Source organism: Mustela putorius, unplaced genomic scaffold (genome assembly GCF_011764305.1).
Source record: "Mustela putorius furo isolate JIRA1106 unplaced genomic scaffold, ASM1176430v1.1 tig00003911_pilon_pilon_pilon, whole genome shotgun sequence".
NCBI classification, from domain to species: domain Eukaryota; kingdom Metazoa; phylum Chordata; class Mammalia; order Carnivora; family Mustelidae; genus Mustela; species Mustela putorius.
In genome coordinates, this window is record NW_025422058.1 from 3,265,719 (window position 1) to 3,286,316 (window position 20,598).

Here is a 20,598-nt window from a genome sequence, read left to right on the forward strand (position 1 = left end):
AAGCTCCCAGAGCTACTAGGAAGCAGGGTTGTATCTTAAAATCACCACAGTTTGTTTCCAAAGCTCATACTCTTACTCTTTGCACTATTCTCTCTAATCATCTGAAATAGTTTCTTAGTATTTACAAGGAAAGGGGTCAACTCTTTTTAAAGGGAAGTAAAATCCTTATTAAAATGTTGATAATTAAATACAAATACGGATTTATTCAAAATCGCATGCACATTATCCCCAGACTCACTGTAAAATACACTGAGAAATACAAACAGGAACAGAAAGCAGAAATACTTTTCGGTTAGAAGTGAGCCTAACTTCAAATAATAGAATGAGACCATGGAATTTAGGGACAACATGAGCCTCAGAAAGCAAACAGATCAGGTCCCAGAGACATCAAGAAGAACCCAAGGGTAGAGGAGAATGGACAACAGTTTGCTGAAAATCAGCACAGCAGTGAAGTTCACAGAGTTTCATTCAGTAGGAACACTATAGAAACCTATGCAAGAAAAAAATAAGTATCCTAAGCAACAGAACTGGAGTGAACCTAGAATCTGAGGACAGAACCATCCTGAGAGCCTCAGGAGTCATGTCTCTTTTACGTTAGCTGATATCATGAAAACATGGATTGCCCATATTTAGAAAAGCTCACAGCAGGCAGGAGTACTTCCAGACTCCTGCCACAATATCAGGAGAAGTCATCACCATGATGTGTTTCTGCGCGGTGTTTGGTGGACAGAGACTCTACAGCTGCTATTGGAGTGAGTTTTTGCTGGGTTAGCGCCAGCGCAATACCGGCAGCCAAATTCTGCAAGTGGTCATGCAGATGTGAACCTGCGCAGTGGTTCTCAATCAATGCCCTCTGACGCCGAGGGCATCTGGCAAAGTCAAATTTTGGTTGTAATCATCAAAGATTACAAAGTGGACAGAGGGGCCATATTGGCATCTGGTGGGTGGAAGCATCCTAGGATCCACAGAACAGGCCCCCACAACAAAGAATTACCCAGCCCCAAAAGGTCATGTGCCCAGGTTGAGAAGCTCTGGACCAGAGAGCAAGCTATTGCATTTGTGGATGGAGGAATAGTCTCAGTAACAGCCTTTTTCCAGCTTCCCTTTCTCCCATTTACCAATTCTTAGGGATCGTGGCTTCTGGCACAGAGGTCATCAGTAGGCCTAGAATGTGAACCGGATAGAGCCAGTATTGTTTATTTTTTTCCCATCTAAAACCATAAGTCACCCTGCAGCTCAGCTAAGAGGCCCCCTGCGTTGTCACTGGCATCCTTGGACCCTTAGGTGCCCTGGTTTCTGGCTGGGTTTCGGTTACTTCCCTCCAGCAGCCTGTGCAGCCATGCCCTCAAAACACTTGGGGAATGAGGCGTTTTCGTAACGTCATTTATTTAGTCTAGATGAGATATTTTGCTCTTTAAGAACAGGAAGGTTGTGGATTCCCAGAAGCTGGAAATGGGAGCAAGAATATTTCTCCACCGGGGAAGTTAATCACGTTGAGTGTACATATAAGGATAAGGCAAGGGAGAGGGTGGCGGAAAGCCCCGATCTGGCCTTTTCTCTACTTGTGGGAGCCTCCTCGACCTTGGGCTGTTACCTCTTGAGGGAGAACTGGCGCCCGCGGTGAGAAGGGTACGTTTCAGGGCGGCGGGGGCTCTTCCCCGACGGGACAGTCTCAGGGTGTCTGTAGGTTAAGGCAGCCTCCTTTCCTAGCTGCTAATCACTTCTGGAAACTGCCCGGTCCCGTGGGGAGGCAGAGGGAATAGGGCCGGCGGGAGGGTCCAGGGACGTGGGAAGATGCCAGGCGGGCGGGAAACAGCAGGAAGAGGCGGGATTCTGCCCTTTGTCTCCGGGTCTCCAGCCCGAAGCTAAGCCGCGAGCAGCCCCCACGCTAGACGCCCCCAGCCCTGCAGAGCGGGTCCAGGAATCCGCCGGGCGGGGCGGGGTGGGGCGGGGGCGGGACCCACAGGCCACGCCCACCAGGCAGTCTTTAAAAGGTGCGGGCGCGGCGCTCGCTCCGCGGCTGTTCCCGACTGCCCGCGCGCTTTTCTCGCCCTGGGTCTGCGGTTTCCGCCGGCGGTGCGTGGTCTGCCTCCGACTCGAGTGAGTAGGGGCGGTAGGGGTGCCTCCACTTACCCGGGGTGGGGGGGAGAGGTTACACAGTCTCCCGGGGTCCTCAGGACGTCCCACCGGCCGTCTCCCATCTCCTCTGACATCCCCCTCCGGAGCTCCCCTTGTCGCCCCTGCACCAGTCTCTTCACCCCTGCGTGCGGGTTCCCACGGACCCCCTCCGCACACCTGCCCCACTCCCCGCAGCTGCCCCCGCCCTGTCGTCGGATCCCGGGCCTTTAGGGCAGATAAAGAATAGTGCGTGACCTTCCTGCGGGTTGCTCCAGACCGGTTTCTCTGGGAGAGAGGCGGGACCCAGAGTTTCGCGTTGCTGCTAATCCGCCTTTAGTAGCTTTGGGCAGCCTCCTCCAGCAGCTGGTTCTCTTTCCACGAAGGGGAGGGCGGGATCCGAGTCTCGGGGTCCCCTCTGCCCGAAGTGTGCTGCGCAGACGGCGACCTTACCAGGGGCTGGTTGGGAGTCCTGGGAGTGAGGTGGGGGCTTCCACAGACCGCGAGTCCAGACGCCTTCCTCTGCTGCGGTACGGAGCTTCTGGCATCCCCATTGTTTGGTGGTCTCTGCCCACCAAGCCCTGAAATTTAAATGTTGAAGAACAGCAGTGAAACATCAGGTCGATCACTCCTAGCTTTTTCCGGAACTTTCTACAATTCAGGTACAAACAGGAAAGCCATATTGCTTGGTTGTGAAATTCAGCAACAGGTCCTGAAAGTCACATCCTGAGTTCCAAAGCTCCACGTAGGCAGCCCCTTGGGGGAGGAGGTATCTAAGCCGGGAGACACTCAACCTTCCTCCCCCTTCCCCAAGCCCGGACGTTTGTTGAAGGATATTTGTTTAAGTAGTGGCCCAAAATGTTTAACCTGGTTTATTTGCAGCCAGCAGACAAGCACATTTTCACTTTATATGTGATTTCAGTATAGAAAATATTTAAATTTGGGGTAGTAGGGTTTTCTTTTAACTCAGGCAGTAAAATTGGTCCCTTTAGTCCTTTCCTAATTAACCTGTTTTAAAGCTCTACTTACGAAATGCCAAGAATTCAAATAGGACAACCACAAATTTGGCTATAATTTTTCAGGAAAGAGATGGGTGATGGATTCTTGAAATGAATCACGTAATTTCAAAACCTCATACCAAACCGTAACTGATTATAATTTATAAAGTCCACCCTGATCTTCCCTCACTCTCTCTTGTCTCAGGTTGACTGCTGCTGGTACGTGATCAGTATTTGTGTTTTTCTACTCTGGATTCTAGTTTTCTTCACTCCTTTAGAGTGAAAATACAAGAGGCAGGATCTGCATTTCATCAGTCTTTGAGAGTCACAGTATACTTGCCTGGGTGCCTTAAACACAGCTGGACCAGAGCCAGTATTGGTTAATTGAATGAAGAAAGGAAGGAGTTAAGACTTATGGGGGACAAATATTTCACTGGACTCAGGCAATAGATAACATTAGCAGATTTGATCTGAGGTTTTGATCATAAATGTTTAATGAATTCCTCCAAATGTATTCAAATATTGATTGATACAAATACTGATACACTAAATACTGTGATGAAAGCAATACTCATTAAAGGTCTGATGAAATTGCCAAATAACTTGGATTTGTGGGAAATTGTATTTTATACTAAAACAGCAATAATGTTGGCATAGCATAGAGGGAATGGAAATAAATGAATGAGCTGTAGAAACTTAGCTTCGGCCTCAACATTGCCACTAAATGGCCATGGAGATGTGGGCCTTTAAGTTTTCTTCTCCGCCAAGGATGAGTTAAATGAAATGAGCTGGGAGAGCAAGCTTCCTAGCAGGAGAGGGGTCGTTGCCTGGGGAAAAGGGCAGAACTGACCTGTCCCCCAAGTCTCTTGCAGCTCCCGCTGCCGTTGGTTTGATGACCTCAGGCAAGTAACTTTACTCTCTCACCTGTTACTTCCAGCTTATAAAATGGATGTAATAGCATATACATGAGGATTGTCATAAGGCACGTTGATCTTGATCCTTGAACAAAGCCCACCTCAGCCAGGGAAGGATTCCTTGTCGTTAGACCCTCTTGTGAACTTTGTTGAATATATGGGGAAGTGGCTCTCAGTGAAAGCCAACTCAACAGTATCTACTGGCCTTGCCTGGAGGGGATACTCACAGGTTCCCTCCAGGCACTGTGTCCTGTCCTGGGCTGGTATTTTCATGGCATCCCTGGAGTTCTGTTGGGTGGGGATCTTTAGACTCCCTTGGGGCCTTGATTACCCAGAATGGTAATTCTTAACTGTTTTTGTGTGGTGAAACCTTCTGGCCATTTGGTGAAATGTCTGAATCCTCTTCCAAAATATGTGTGTGTGTGTGTGTGTGTGTGTGTGTGTGTGTTTTAAAGATTTTATTTATTTATTTGACAGAGAGAGATCACAAGTAGGCAGAGAGGCAGGCAGAGACAGAGGAGGAAGCAGGCTCCCTGCTGAGCAGAGAGCCCAATGTGGGCTTGATCCCAGGACCCTGGGATCATGACTGGAGCCAAAGGCAGAGGCTTTAATCCCACTGAGCCACTCAGGCGCCCCCTCTTCCAAAATGTTTTTAAGTGCATAAAATAAAGTCGATAGTACCAAGTTCACCAGTCCCCAGTATTTCAAGGAAACTGTGGTCCCACTTGTAGAACCCTGAGTTGGAGTTTTCTCAGACTAGATTGTGGAGGAAGCTGGCACAAGTTCTGATTGTTAAAAATTTTTAGTTTTGGTGTAAGTCAAGGGGAAGAACCAATGGAAGTACCTTGTGAATCATTTGCAGAGGATATCAGGGTCATTGCTTTTTTGTTTACTGTCTCGTTGTGCCAACGGTACTACTAATTGTCCTTCACTAATAAAAAGAGGCTAGATGCCATGTAATAAATACGTTACAGCTGCATAGCTTCCCAGCTCCCTAGAAGAAAGGTTTGTTGGTGGCTTCACAGTACTTCTGAAAGAGAAAAGTGTAGAGAGACTCGAATCCTCACATAGTACAAGAAATGCCCAGTTTAAAAGAACCGGCGCCAAAACCAGAGAAGTCAGAACTGTGTATTTGTGTTGCCAACAGTGGTTTACTTTTAGCAAAACATCAGTGAGACAAACTCTATAGCTTATTTGAATTTTATTGGTATTGATTTTTAAACTGAATTGGTAATTTTGTTTTGGTGTCACAGTTACGAGCCACTTGATGTCTCTATACCTCAGCTTCTCTACCCATAAAATGGGTATAATGATCATGTCTCCCTTCGTCATTATGAAGGTTAAATAAGTTACAAGAAGTAAACTACTTCATATAAGTAACATATATAATAAATTTTATATAAGTACTTGTAATTATTATTACCTACCACGTGGCAAGCACTATTCTGAATGCTTTCCATACATTGTTTAATCTGAGAACTGGTTTATGAAATAAGTAAGCATTATCTCCATTTTTAAAATGAGAAAACTAGCAGATCAAACAACCAATGTCACATCATTTGGCAAATAAGCAGTAGTCTTGGCATATAAACCCTGGTCTGACTCCATAATAACATTAAATTATTTGAATAATTAAGTATCTTGCAGTTTGCGCAGATTGTAGATTGCTGTGGCAGATGCTGGGGGTTATGGTGACCAAATTTGTAGCCTAGTTGCATTCTAATTGCAATATGTCATTTGGCAGGTAGTATCCAAATCTGAGTCAAGGATTTTGCTGTACCTCAGGTTGAAGACAAAAGTGGAAACAGGATATAGAATTAGTACTTAATGGTGAGGCTGAGGTAAACATAGGAGAACGTACTGACAAGAAAGAGGGATTCCTCTGTAGTGAGGATAGACTTTGGGCAACAGAGAAGAGGGCTAGAGAGCTTTTTTGCTGAGAGTAGCACTTCGAGTGTGAGACAGGCCCATAGAAGACACTTTCTCAGTGGTAGCTGGAGCCATGAAGACTGGTCAGAGAAGAGAGCATTCCTGTGTACAAGTAATTTGGTAACTCAAGGATCGAGCATTCTCAGGTGATCTGAGAGGGTCTCAACCCTTCTATCAGATTTGGGAGTTTGGGGGACAGCTTGTGGTTCTGGAGCCCAGACTGGTGTGTTTGGAGGTCAGTTACCTCAGCAGGTCACCTAACACCTGAACTTCTGTAGCCAGATTCAGGCCCCACAGTGCTGCTGAAGGCAAAGGAAGCCGGCATTTGTGGAGTACAAGCTCTCTATCAGGTACTTCACAAACGTTATCTTATTAAATCCTCCAACCACGCGATGAGAGAGTGTTGTCATCCGTTTCCAAGGTTCCAAGGTATAGTGGAGGAAGTTGAGGTTAAGGAATTTGGCCAAGATAACAGAGCTGCTGACTGAGTTTCAACCTTTTATCTAAGTTCCGCACTCTTTCTCTTACACCAGGAAGGTCTTAAAGCTGGCATGTGCACCGCAGTTCCCATAGCAGACATGTGTAATCACAGCCATCTTCAGTGCAGAATCTTGACGGAACTTCAGAGTCTTTTCACACACGGTTCCAGGAGCCCACTATCAGTAAATCTACAAAATGAAATGGTTTCTGACATCGCTATACAAGTAGACCATGCAGATGTTCCGAATCCCTTTCTCTGTAACTCTGTGTCACAGGTTCTACGGTAGCGTCATTATTGGTTTCCCTCGTTCTACCACGCAAGCAGAACCCCCCGAGGAACAGGCCCCTCCTTATAACCAACCATGTCAGCCTCAGTTCTAACCCAGGATATGAAATGCTGGATGAATACACTCAGTGAAATCTTCTTACGGGAAAGCATTGTACATTGTTTATTAGCTGCCCTTACCCTAGAAGCATTACTTGTGATACAGAAAAGAAGTTAGGGTTTAGCTGGATGAGGGAGGACAGAAAGTCCATTCACCTGATGGGGAGGGATCAGGGGTATCATGAGGTAGTGGCTATAGGAGATGAGTGGGAGGTAAGGATTGATAAAAAAACATCCTACCTTGAGTATACTGAGTATATCATCATACTTTGAGTGCCTCCTATAAGCATGTTCTCATCTCATGATCTTAATAATTCTGTAGGAAAGGCACTTTATTCTCATCTTACATATGAAGGAAATGAGACTTTGTTGACTCCAACATCCATGCTCTTAATTCACCCTTAGGCTGAGTTGTCTTGAAGATGTGGCTTTGGTAGGAGCGGGATGAAACAAGCTGATCACTGAGACATGAAGTCTATCCTTAGTTCAGTAGTACTCACTTAGATAAGGGAAGTAGACTAACCAGATAGTTTGGTTAAGTAGAAGGAAACATTTTTAGAATGGGCATTGAGTAATGCTTAATTTCCAATTAACTACCACTCTCAAACTCTATTAAAAATCATTGTAATTCGGGACAATGCAATTAATGTACATATTCTTTTTTTCTTTTTAAGATTTTTTATTTTTTTATTTATTTGACAGAGAGAGATCACAAGTAGGCAGAGAGGGAGGCAGAGAGAGAAGGGGAAGCAGGTTCCCTCCCGAGCAGAGAGCCAGATGTGGGGCTCGATCCCAGGACCCTGGGACCATGACCTGAGCTGAAGGCAGAGGCCTTAACCCACTGAGCCACCCAGGCACCCCTTAATGTACATATTCTTTCACTAGTGGTCCCTCCAAGTGTGTCTCAAGATGAAACTGGTTTATAGTAAATCTCCCTTTCGAGAAATTGGATTCTAGCCAGATTCTAGGTAATAGCAAAACCCTGTATGTAGCAATAAAATGTCAGAGCTTCTGGAAGTATTTAGAATTCGGGTTTAGAGACGAAATCACTCCAAACCTCTAATATCAGAGCAGAAACACACTGCAAGGGGCGACATGTAGACTCTAGACTGGTGGATTCAAGACAGATTCTAAAATAAGATGCTAAATGCAGAACAGGTGGTGTGAGAATGATGCATGTGGCCATTGCGCCGCTCTTGTTGGTTATCGAGAGGATGAAGTCACTTTACCACAAGGTGACTCAGATTTGGACGATAGTAATTTTCTCCCGGGGTAAGCCTTACGAAATTTTGGGTGGTGTCTTTGCCTGGGGAGAAGCAGCAAAGAGAAATTGGATATAGGTGTTCAGATGTAAACCAAGTTTTTTAATCTAACACAGTGGATAAATCCTAGTGTTAGAACTCTTTCACAAAGACATTGAAAAACAGAGAACAGACGGAGAAGCAGAGAATAAGCCTGTGTTTGGCCTCTTCCGCGCACTATGTGTAAAGTGAGATTTCATTTCTCCTCTTACCATTCTGTAAATTAAGGCATAGGATCAGGGGAAGGCATGCAGCCCAGATTGCTCAGTGCAAATCCAGTTTGCTGTGATTAATGTCAGCTGTTGTGGAGTAGTGCAGCCAAAGGCTTGTAGGAACCACGAAGCTTTAGAATTCTTTTCTACGCATAGCCGTGCCCAGTGACAGAAATGGAAGATCATCACACTTCTTCCTGCCAAATTCAGGAAAAGTCCACTGGGGTTCACCCTCAACGTGTAAATTTGAACTTCATTTCCTAGGCCCCACAAATGGAACTAGTGTTGTATTTGCAGTGTGTTTTTATGTCCCCAAAGAAGGTATAGGAGTGACTAATCCCCTAAGTTTTTTCTTTACCCTGTTTGTGGCTCTGAGCTATGCCCTTCTGCAGTGGGTTTCTGTACTGGAGTGCTTACAGCAGGATGGAAGGTATGAGACACCCCCCCCCCCCCACCACCATTTTCAAGCTCACAGTTACTTGATGTCTGCCAGCACATTTGCTCGCTTTCTTTTATCTTCACAATATCTCCGCTGGGTGGAGAGAACTACCTTTCCCTGTTTTACACATGAGAAAACTAAGCCCAAGGTTGCACAGCCATTTTAACAGTGGTATTAACCCGAATCTACCCAAACCAACCAATCTTCCTCCATCCCTCCCTCCCTTTTTTCCATTCTGAAATACTTCAGATACACGAAATAGAGAATACTGTAAGGGACACCCAGCTACTCCGTATCCAGCATAAAAAATAAAGTATAACTCCAGCTGAAGCTTTTTGAGGACGCTCTATTTATGCAGAAATCCTTAGGAAAGCCTTGAAATTGGATGGAACTTTTAAAATGTTAACGACTTGGAAATTTTACTTAGAATCCAAAAATATGACAAAGAGAAGACGACCAGTGCTACCTTTGTCTTGATCAGCGTAAGACTGGACTGGGAATTGTACAGACAGGCTGAAAAAGGAGGAATTCTTTAAAACAACAGAAGTTATTTTGACATGTGCCAACTGCTCTGGGAGATGGTATGGGGAAGACAGAGATGTGGTCCCCATCCAGGAGGGGAAAAGGCTTTTAACATAGAAGCTGAATGTTGTAGCACTTTGATGGGTATTTCCTGAAAAGTGACTCATTTGGTTGTGTGGTATGGGCAGTAGAAATCAGACTTGACTTACAAGAAGTGAATTGAAGTAACTGTGAATTACATAAAGAAAGGAAGGATCTTCCCTTTGTAAAAATCCAAACTGCTGTTTGATAGAGAATAACAAAGTAATGAGTTTGTTTTTGAAAAATGTGCTTTTAAATGCTATTCAAAGATAACCCAAGAGATCATTAGTCTTGATGGAGATCTGGTTCCTTCCTGGTGACAGCACCAAAGTAAATAGGTGTGAAAATGTAAAATACACATTGATATTAAATAGTACACTTTCTGATACGAGAAATGCCTTAACAGTCACAAAATATTTCAAAACCCAGCTGGGCTGTTGATGCTTGGGATCCAATTTTAAGGAATTGTAAGGTCATTATCTGGGGGCCTGGATTTGGTTTTAGGTTTCCTCTGGAATCACGAGGGTACTTCCAGCAGATGTCTGTGGCCTCTATGAGCATTCCAGGACTCTGGTAACGCGGAGCCATGGGGCAAAGTCAGTGTTCTAATTGCACTCCAGACTCAAGCCAGGGGAAGGCTGAGGGAGCCAGGGCTTTGTGGCTGAGACAGTCAGGCTCAAATTTCACTGTGGAGTTAAACAATGGAGCACCTCTCTTCAGGGAAGGGAATAACTGATCTATGCAACTACTAAAGGAAAGCTTGCAGATTTATTCCATTGTTGCTAGCTGTTGATCCTCTATGGATGCCTTCACAGTAGCCGGTGATGTTGGTGGACCCTTGCAGTTACCTATGTCCTGTCTGAATAAGCAAGGGGGCTTTTGTAAGCTGAGACCAGCAGTTTAGTGATAACTAGTCGTAACTGTCAGGTCTCTTTGTATGTGCTGGTTTCAAGGAACAGGAGCTCCGTCTCTGAACGACTCGAAGAGGCAATTTATTGGCTCACATAGTGCCCAGGATAAGACGAGACACAGCCAAAAAGTGTTGAAACCCAGTCTCTCCATCTCTTCTCTTCTGTGCTGCCTTCATTCTTAGGTTCTTTGGTTGTAGTGGTGAGACAGCCACTGCAGCTCCACACCTGCACCCACAGTCCTAAACCAAAGCCCCGGGGTTTAATTCTCACTGACTTGTGTGCCCATTCCTGCATCAGTCACTGTGATGGGGGGTAGGGGCTGCAGTGACCTAATTGCCGTGACCAAGTCACATGCCCAGCCCTGGAGTTGAGGGCAGTCAGTACCCTTTAACCAGTGTTTCTCAAACTGTCTGGTAGAGGATGGTTCGTTCTTTTGTTTTAATTTCCAAGTACGGGTTGATTCTCTGCTGTTGAACAAGATGAGTGCACTGATCATGCTTTTATTGTTGGGGCATAAAACTGTTCAAAGATTCTAAATTCTCCCCTGAGTTTCTTTCTTTATTTTTATTATTATTATTATTATTATTATTTATTTATTTATTTTTTAAAATTTTATTTATTTATCAGAGAGAGATGGGGGGAGAGAGCAAGCACAGGCAGACAGAATGGCAGGCAGAGGCAGAGGGAGAAGCAGGCTCCCCACTGAGCTAGGAGCCCGATGTGGGACTCGATCCCAGGACGCTGGGATCATGACCTGAGCCGAAGGCAGCTGCTTAACCAGCTGAGCCACCCAGGCGTCCCTCCCCTGAGTTTCATCTTGACTTGCCACCAGGCGTGGTGGACCACCGCCAGGATACCACGTTTTAGTAAATACTTCTCTAAAGTGCACGGACCAAGAAAGAGATGGTTGCTTCCCCGGAGAAAACCTGGGGGAAGGTGTGACCAGAAGAGGGTCGAGAGAACACCGTATGCTCAGAAATGTGGCCAACACAATGACTGATTCTTTACAACTTGCTTGTGGAAAGGCCTCATCTCTGTGTTCAGGGAGTCACTGGGTTCTGGATCATTTAAACACTGTCGGATGGGATGGAGGATGGGAATTTACCACCTTCCTTTTTAAGAACGGAAGATTCCTCCGTGGATTACGTTGCAGCCCTCCTCTTCCCTTATTTAGCCAGCCACGGCCGAGTTAGGAAGGAGGTCTCTGTTTCTCATCCAGCTGTTTCCTAGAGAGGCGCGCATCTCATCCAAGGACACTTCACCACCAAGGGCTGCAAACACCACTGACTGAAGGGAAGCCTGGAAATGATGGTGCGGAAGAAAGGGATTCTTTCACTGTGTGTTTAGACACCACCCAGGGCAGGGCTCACAAACGCATCACCCTTGAAGGACAACTTTCTGTAGCACAGGGGCAGCCGACTGTGCTGGTCTTGTCCAAGTGGGCATTTTAAACAGCGGCCGGGTGGGCTGGTTTATGGAGGAGGGAGATGAGGGCACACTAGCCCCACATCCTAGCAAGATAGCAGGATTCAGACCTGGAGCTCTCCCATGAAGGCAGGCCATGGAGCTCAGATGCACTCGGCAGATGGTTCCCTTTGCCGGGGAGGGAACTCGGTAGCGTGTTCTGCACGGACTGACAGGCCTATTAAAGAGGGGCAAACAACCCCTGGTTGGGCTGGGGTGAAGCAGAGAAACCTAAGTCCTCCATCTGGAGGGCTGTTTGTTGTGGTTACAGCAAGGCTCCACACATACTGTTGTAAAGTCACAAACCCAATTATCAATGCTGTAATTCTGCATAACTCCAGCGGACAAATACAGAACTCGTTCTTGCACAGCGACTCAGCACTGTCTTCTCTCTCCAAAGAGTCGCAGCTTGTGTTTGGTGCATGTTAAGAATCTGGTGGCAATGCCACGTGTAACAAGAACCTCTCCCAAGTGTTCTTCAGCGGAGTTTTCAGAACCCATCACTGAGAAGAGTGGCTGTCCCACTCCCACTGTCCTTCTTAACTCCCGGGACACTGGTGGCCTAGTCTGGGTTGTGCCCGGCGACCTGTAACTTTCTGAATGCCCCTCCTTTGTCCTGCAGGAAAACAGCGTGTGCCCCACAAGCCCGAGTTTGCTAATGAAAGAGCTGCGGTTATAGGAGGTGATTTGGGGTGAACGCGGGCCTCTCAAGATGTGGTTAGAGCGGTTTCCCCCAGAGCTTGTCAGACGTCTCATAGAGCGTGGGGACATTCTCTCGCATCCTTCTTTCCTTCAGGATGCCCGTCTGGGGAGGTGGCAACAAGTGCGGGGCCTGTGGGAGGACCGTGTACCACGCGGAAGAGGTGCAGTGCGACGGGAGAAGCTTCCACCGCTGCTGCTTTCTGTGCAGTAAGTAGCTCCCGGTGCTCGACCTCTGACGGGACCCACATGTCCTAAAAAGCCTCCATTTACTATTTAAGGAGAGACATTGTGGTGATGTTAACAAAGATTATCTCAGAAGTGTCAGTGGGTTTTGCTGTGTCCTGGACAGCATGAGGGCCCAGCATGGCGGCAAGGATGGCCCGGGTGACCCACCACACATGGCCTGGCTGTGTCCTCACCGCTCTTACCCTCCACTGAGCCCTTACTGTATTTTCCTCGTTCTCCCTGCGGTCTCCCGGGCTCAGCGAGGAGCTCAGTGTTGTTTATCGTCTGGTACTGGGCCCAGTTTCTGGCACACGGTAAGGGCTGGGCTCTGATTGCGGAGTGCGCGGGTGGCTCCTCTTCCACCCCAGCTTTCTCCTCCCAGCGGGGCCCCTTCTCTTTGAAAAAGCCCTTGGTTGGCTTCTTGGCACACGATTCGTTGAAATCCAGTGTCTAACAAGAGTGAAATTCCCAACTTCTCTGCTAGTGAAAATTCAGAGTCATTTCTGGTTATTGACACCCTAATTGAGGGAAAGGAACGTAGGGTATGAAAATCCCATCAAAGTAAGCTGGGGATTCTTACGGTTTCTGGCTGGAAAACGGTCAGTGTCTGCTAGAACAGGAAGTAGGGCGTGAAGCACACGCCTGTTCCCTCCGAAGACAGCACCTCAGGGACAGTGAGAGAGACAGGATGAGACCCGGCCCCTCGCCCTGCACACCCCCTCTCGTGACTGCTGCACTCTCAGCTGCAAGCAGGAGAGAAGCCGCTGCAGAAAGCTTTGTTAGTCGTCTTCGGACTCAAAGGACACAGTTTTCTTTGATGGGGGATTTGTTAATGTGACGAACCCACCCATACGTGCAGACACATCTGTAGTCCTGCTCAGTGGGAATTATTGCTAGAAACTGCACATAGTAAGTGGGATTAATTGTCCTTTTCCCTCGAGGCACCAGCATTCAGCATGTTGGGACCTTTTTATAGTGTAGCTGTTCGGCGGGCAACTAGACACAACAGAAAGTCGTGGTTACAAAGAATAAAAATATAACCTGTATTTACTGTGTACGCCCCCATAATAGGTACCACATCTCAGGTCTGCTTTAAGCATTTTTTCTCTTAGAAGTTACTTTTTCTTTTTTTTAAAGAATCTATTTTTCAACAGCTTTGAAACCAAGAGTATGTGAACAAAGAAGAAATACAGATACTTTAGAAACTGTTCTTAGTTTCATCTGCTTTAAGCTGTGAAAGTGTCTCTACTGTCACAAAGTCACTGTTTATTAATATCTGCATCTTTACTGGCGATTTTACTACTACCGAGGATGGTCTCTGCTGACTCAAGCCTCTTATGAATATAATTCAGAAGAGCATGTAAACCCAGAAGAATTTTACTGTAGAGAAGAGAGAGGACAAAAGGAAGGATAGTAAGACAGTAGTATCCGTGAACTTGCTTTGGTTAAGAGATATGTGGTCTTTGAAACCGTTTCGTATTTCTGTGTATTCTGTTAAGGGTGTTTGTTCTTCAGCAATGTGTGGTTTTGGGTGAATGGTGTCTTCCAGCAAATGTATCTCAGTGCCTGATACTCAACAAGCAAGGTTCCAGAGTAGATGATGTCATTCTGAAAAGACAACAGTCTTAACAGAAACGTTGCAATTTTAACTGCTTTCTGCCAGCCAGTCGCCTCTCCCTGCCGTCTTTCTGTCCTTCCTTCCTCCTCGCATTCCCTGCCTGCCCCCGCCCAACACCCTTTGCAACAGGAGGGAACCAATCTCCTTGTCCACTCATCTTGGATCTCCAGCTGCCCAGCTGGGCTACCAGCAAGTTCCCTCACAGTTTCCCTTTTTCTCAAGCTTTAGTGAAGTTTTAGAAAGTGAAATAATGTCTGGGTAAAACATGATGACATTTGGCAGTTTTATGAAGTGGGATACGTGGAAATGTCTTGTGGCAAGAAAACCATCAAGAAAGAATGCGTTCTCCTTGGGGACAGAAGGGAAATACAAATGCAGACTGCAGACCACTTTATGATTTTCAGACATACTCATCACTGCTGGAGAAGCTGGTGACGAGATGAAACAGTAATACTTTTTCCCATCTAGACTCGTGATGAAAACCACCATTCTGGATTTAATTCATTTTTATGGGGGGGTGCTCTTTGGGGGAGAGGGCTGTAGAGCCAACTCCCACAAGGCACTCAGCCACCCTTTTGTTCTTTGTTAGGTTGTGATTTTGCAATACTAGGAGGAAGAGGTGGGAAAAGACTGTTGAGGGTTGGGAGCAAAGTGTTGTGTTCCCTTTGTTCATGTAATTATAGCCATCTCTGAAACTTCTCTCCCTCCTGCCAGAGAGGCCAAGCCTGTAGAAAAGTCTGAGGCTTCAGGATGTTAAAAAATTCTGGTATGTTTCTGAAACAACGGTCCCATCCATGGAGAGAGGCAGATCGTCCTCAGCTGTAGCTGACCCAGTCCAGATGCCATCTCTGGTGTTTGGAAAACTGCCGGAGAAAAGGAATGTGAGAGAGCCTATACCTTGTAGACCACATGTCAGGACCACCATTGCTCTAAGGAAAAAGGCATCTCTGGCATGGTTCCAAAAGTCTAACTTACTCCCCCTCAGTGGTTTGCAGGAAAAATTTAGATAGCACAACAGTGGCAATTCACGATGAGGAGATCTACTGCAAATCCTGCTACGGAAAGAAATATGGGCCCAAGGGCTACGGTTATGGCCAGGGCGCTGGCACGCTCAACATGGACCGCGGTGAAAGGCTGGGCATCAAGCCAGAGAGGTAAGTTAGGACCTTGTTTCTTACCTTCAGACGTTTAGCTTAAAATAAGCACAAAAAATTATTCCAGTTTTCTAGTATAAACAAATGACTGTTCTTTAAGCTTGAAATGGACAGTCTGGGACCCAGCAAAATTCTCATTGATTATTCCAGTGATTTCTAGGCTTGATTTTGTACCCGCCTCCCATGTATCATGGAGTTATGTTCTCAAAAGCCCATGGTTTGTATTTACTTCCATCTCACAGTGTTTCTGGAGACCATATGTCATGAAAGCAAATGATACCAAAATGTAGTATCTGAATCATAAGACACATTTCTCAGGTGCAATGAAGCAGTCAGTGAAAAGTCCTCAGTCACTCCTTCCATGTAAGAATAGCAATAAGCACCAAGCAATTATTTTTCTCCTGCAAATTCTTACTTAAAAATGGAAATTATTTCCTGTTTTTGATTGAGAGAGCAGGATTAAATTTTAAAAGCTCCCGGTACCAAAATAGCAAGGTGTAACTGCTCAACTTCACTTAGTTTTTTTCATTTGGAATTTCCTCTTAATTCCTATTTTAACCCTATAAATCCATCATTTGAACTTCGTATTTTTCACATCCATTTTATACTGAAGAGGGCAAAACTGGGTAATACTCCAATAAGATAGCCTTTTGTTGGACAAGACCATTAGTCATGCCCTGGGAGCTGGCCACTCTGCAGTATTAACATGTTACTGCATATAATCCTCACAACCCAACGAAATAGGGTTTCCCATCTTACTCAGCAAATTTAGACAATGAAAATTAAGTGACTTGCCTCTGGTCACATTGCTAGTTAATCATAGAGCCTGGAAATCAACCCAGTGTAACACCCAATCTTACAATCTTAAACACAGTGTATTATGGTGTGCCTGAAATAATTTGTGTCTATTGTCTGCTGAACATTTATGTTCATTTTATATATTCCTTACAGTAACTATGAGTTTAGTACTTTGTATTTTATTATAGACAGGACAGGAAGGTTCAGGTCCCACAGGTAAGTGACACAGCCAGGATTTGACTCCACGTCCATTTGGCTCCCACACCTGTGCTCCTACTGCACTGAGGCCTACCTGTCTGTTCTTTGGGTTTTTTCCACACTCAGTTTCGGAGCCATGGTGTCTTGTTGTGCACCAGCTGTACAAGGGCGGACTCATTCAACACTGCGTGCCATTACGTGTGGGAGCCCAGCTTACCTTAGTCTTTGTTGAAGTTCATTGTTCTTGTTCCGCTCTTCTACTCCAGTTTGTTAAAATCCATTCTTGTTTTCTAAGATTTTATTTCAGATCTTTTGAAACACATACATCTATATCCCTTTCCCCAAACAAAACCAAATTCATCCATAATCCCGAAAGTCAGTCAGTGATTGTGGCCATAGTTTTAAAGTCACAAAGACCAGTGGACCCTCCTCTTGACCTCCTCCTGCTTCTCCATTTCTCTAGTAATTGACAAGCCCTTTGTACTGGCCTGTCGATCAGGGCCCTTGCCTCTTCCCCATCTTAGTTGGCCACATACTAGGACCAGATGTAGAGACTTCCTTTTCCAGAAGCCTCTCAGTGACTGAATTCTGGGAGCAACTGTGGTCTGGAGCAGCCTGTGGGACATGGTAAAGATAATGTATGGGGACCATATATCTTCACAGGGATCTCCTGGGGAGACGGCGCCGTGTGGGCAGGAACATTTCGTTGAGGCACAACTGCTTTTTTCAGTTCAGACTCCCCAATTTACTGTTTCTCTGAGCCCCTGCTTCTTTATTTGTCATGAGGTTAAGTTATCCACACCCTGTGATGTCATTAGCAGGGAGAGAGGAGATGATCTCCATTAAGTTCTTATTAACAGAATGTACTGGAAATTTTTCCAGGGAAACTCCTAACTCCAAATGTTGGAAATCACTGTGAATACACCTTTAAAGATCACTCTTAAAAGGAACTATATACAGTAGGTTGTAAAGATTTAAAAAAAAAAATGTGCATATCTTAGTGACAAAAATACCAATACTGTGAGTCAGTAATGCACTGGTATTTGCTGCTCAAAATAAAATTTCCAGTGGCCATAGCCAAGAGGATTTAAAAAGATGCTGTGTGTGAAACCATCAAATGGAAGGGTAGCAAACCGTGACAATGGCCCAAACATGGATACATTGGAGGTGAACAAATGGAAAACAGGTGAAGAGTTTGAATACATTGTTTGATGAAAAGGGAGTATTTCTAAATTAACATTTTATTTTAAGTATGTATGTAACTTAAACTATAGGTCAGGAAGAAAAAAGAAACACCTGTTTTTCCAGTAGGAAAAAATGGGACACTTGCATCATTTGCTGAGCTGTTGCTGTCCTCTTACCTGCTCAAGTGATGTGTGAGATTTGAGGGGGTCTCTTTAAATCTCAAGAGCCCACAGCAGTGTTCTGCAGAGTAGCTACACCGACATACTGAAGGGGGAAATCATTACAGAAAGCGAGGAAAAAAAGTTTACCCAGTGACTGTAAACAAGTGACAGAAATAACTATCCAGAGAAAAAGTAAACATACAGTAATAAGCAAACTTTCTGAAATATTTTTCCATGAAGAAAGCAGTTTGTTCACACTTTCCCCTACTTAAGATATACTAGGAAATTAATCTGTAAATCACGCTTAACTTTTGTAATGACTAAGTCTACTGACCTGTTTGCAGAAACTTTTAACTGGTTAGGTTAACAGTGATTTTTCAAACTATGATAAAACAAAACAAAACAAAACAAAACAAAAACTAGCTGTGATTCCAGTGGTGGATTCCAGTGAAGAGTAATATGAATATGGGGTAAAAATATGCCCACTGTAGGTTTTATAAAGCAAAGCATAATTGTTTGGTGAACAGGCAAGCACTGAGGATTCAATAAATTCTTAGACTCAGATGTTTAAGTTTGGGGGCTCATCTGTCTTTGGGGGCTGTAATGGGTCCATAAGTAGGTTGAAGTACCAGCTGGCTGGCACTTGAGATTCAGTCCTCCTTTCTTTGCTGTCAGTTCAGTGAAGGCTGCTGGCTGTGGGACAGTTTAGCAGTGAAGTCCCAGCTTCTGGCTGCACCTGCCTTGTGGGCTTAGCAGGGGCCTTCGGTAAATCTTGCCCAATTTTTTAAATCTTGCCTAATTTTTTTCCCCTTTCTACAAGTGCTCAACCCCACAGGCCTACAACAAATCCAAACACTTCTAAATTTGCTCAGAAATACGGAGGAGCTGAGAAGTGTTCCAGATGTGGGGATTCCGTGTATGCTGCTGAGAAGATCATTGGAGCTGGAAAGGTAAAGTTCTGTCTTGAGTTGCTAGCTGGGAGGGACTCCTCTCCGCTCCCTTTCTCCCTTTTCCCCTTCCCATCCCCTTCAGGTACTCTGTCTTTTGTATAAATAAATATATGCCTTGGATTCATTTTTCTTAGATTTCCATCTGAGTCGTTAACTTTTTGAAGTGATGCCCTTAACTTGTTAGATCACATCTGTGTTGGAAAGAAACTTGTTTTCATAAGGGCTGCTCCTGAAGGTTAACTGAAAAGGCAGACAGCTAACAAACCTGGACTCCGCAGGTTATTCCAGGTAGTGGGAAGCCAGTGTCAGGAACATTGCTCGTTTGTTGTGTGCATTTGAGACAGTTCCTTAACCACGTCACCTCTTGGAGCTGCAGCTGTTCTCAGCCACCAAAGAGGGAGTGTCTGAAGGAGCAGGCTGTGCTCGTGGCAAGGTCTGAGAGCACTCGTGGGGACATAGCCATGTCTTCTGTGAATGAAGACTGAACCCCTGCCTTTTGCAGGTGACCAAGAATGGAGGTCCGGGGAGGCCCCCCGTTCCAGGCTTTTTGTTGGAGTTGAACCACAGCAATCAGGGGCTTGAGCTGGCTTGATCTTTGCGAGCCACTTGCTGCAGCATCTAAACTACTGTAAGAAACCAACCTCTCACACTTACTCGGTTGTCTCTTCCAGCCCTGGCACAAAAACTGTTTCCGGTGTGCCAAGTGTGGCAAGAGTCTTGAATCCACAACTCTGACTGAGAAAGAAGGTGAAATCTATTGTAAAGGTACAATTAATTTCTGTTACTACTGTCCGTCTGAATATCCCACACCGGTTATTGGTTCAGGAAATGCCACCAGCATTATAAAAAACCTGTGACGGTGCGGAAGGGTGGGATTGCCACTGGCTATTTAAAAATAAAGGCTCTAGAGATGCTTACAAGGAACAGAGAACCACAGAACAATTGGAGATGATACAATCAAGTTCTGGTCATTTCAAATTCTCCAACAAATAGGACGCAAAAAAACCTCACTCTAAAGAGTCTTCTTTCCAATTTACATGTTCAGCAAAGCATATGAATATATGAAGGTAATAGATAAGTGTGTCACTTGCCCGGCCTGATTTTTATGCTTGTAACTCAAGTGGGACCGTGAGCTGAGTACTGTGGAATCAGACTGTTTGGACCTGCCTTTGTAGCTAGCGGTAAGATACGCACTACATCGCTCATTGTTTTATTTTAAAGATTTTATTTATTTGAGAGGGAGCTTGAGCGAGAGAACACAAGCAAGGGGAGCAGCAGAGGGAGAGGGAGAAACACACTCCCCACTGGGCAGGGAGCCTCACGTGGGGCTTGATAATCAGGACCAAGATCATGACCTGAGCCAAAGGCAGCCGCTTAACCAAATAAGCTACCCAGACACCTCTACATCACTCATTTTAGATCTTAAATGAACTCTTTTGGACATGCCAAACTTTTTTTTAACTTCTAAGGATTTGTTCTTTCATGGGTCTTAAAGCAGTGCTGGCAAAGCGTGATGGTTTTCCACTAATTCTCCCTTTTCTTTCATAGGATGCTATGCAAAGAACTTCGGGCCCAAGGGATTTGGATATGGCCAAGGAGCAGGAGCCCTTGTTCATGCTCAGTGAAAGTGTAAACTCAGAACCGAGATCACACACTGAGAATTCCGACATCATTTAGGCACAGATCATCTAACACTAAACTACTGTGAAATTCTGCCAGCACCTAAGTACTGTCTATTGTCCCATACATGGACAGGCTGGCTGACTAGTAGGAAGAGAGCACTGTATCCTTCTGCTTTATTCATTAGCATTGTCAAGAATTGTTTCTTTTACATTTTAAATAAAACTTCAGCTTGA

At 45.1% G+C, this 20,598-nt stretch overlaps 1 protein-coding gene across 2 annotated transcripts; it reads left to right on the plus strand.

Annotated features, from left to right (window-relative positions):
• The first annotated feature begins 1,517 nt into the window (after positions 1–1,517).
• Positions 1,518–20,598, plus strand: CSRP2 (cysteine and glycine rich protein 2). 2 transcript variants are annotated; one of them, XM_004752364.3, is made up of 6 exons: positions 1,518–1,629; positions 12,548–12,660; positions 15,282–15,450; positions 18,613–18,742; positions 19,414–19,507; positions 20,291–20,598. In XM_004752364.3, exons 2-6 carry the CDS (start codon positions 12,549–12,551, stop codon positions 20,365–20,367), a joined length of 582 nt encoding a protein of 193 aa, XP_004752421.1. In that variant the 5' UTR covers positions 1,518–1,629; position 12,548; the 3' UTR covers positions 20,368–20,598. The 2 variants fall into 2 exon arrangements, with proteins under 2 accessions (XP_004752421.1, XP_004752420.1); XM_004752363.3 differs by lacking the exon at positions 1,518–1,629 and adding an exon at positions 1,964–2,100.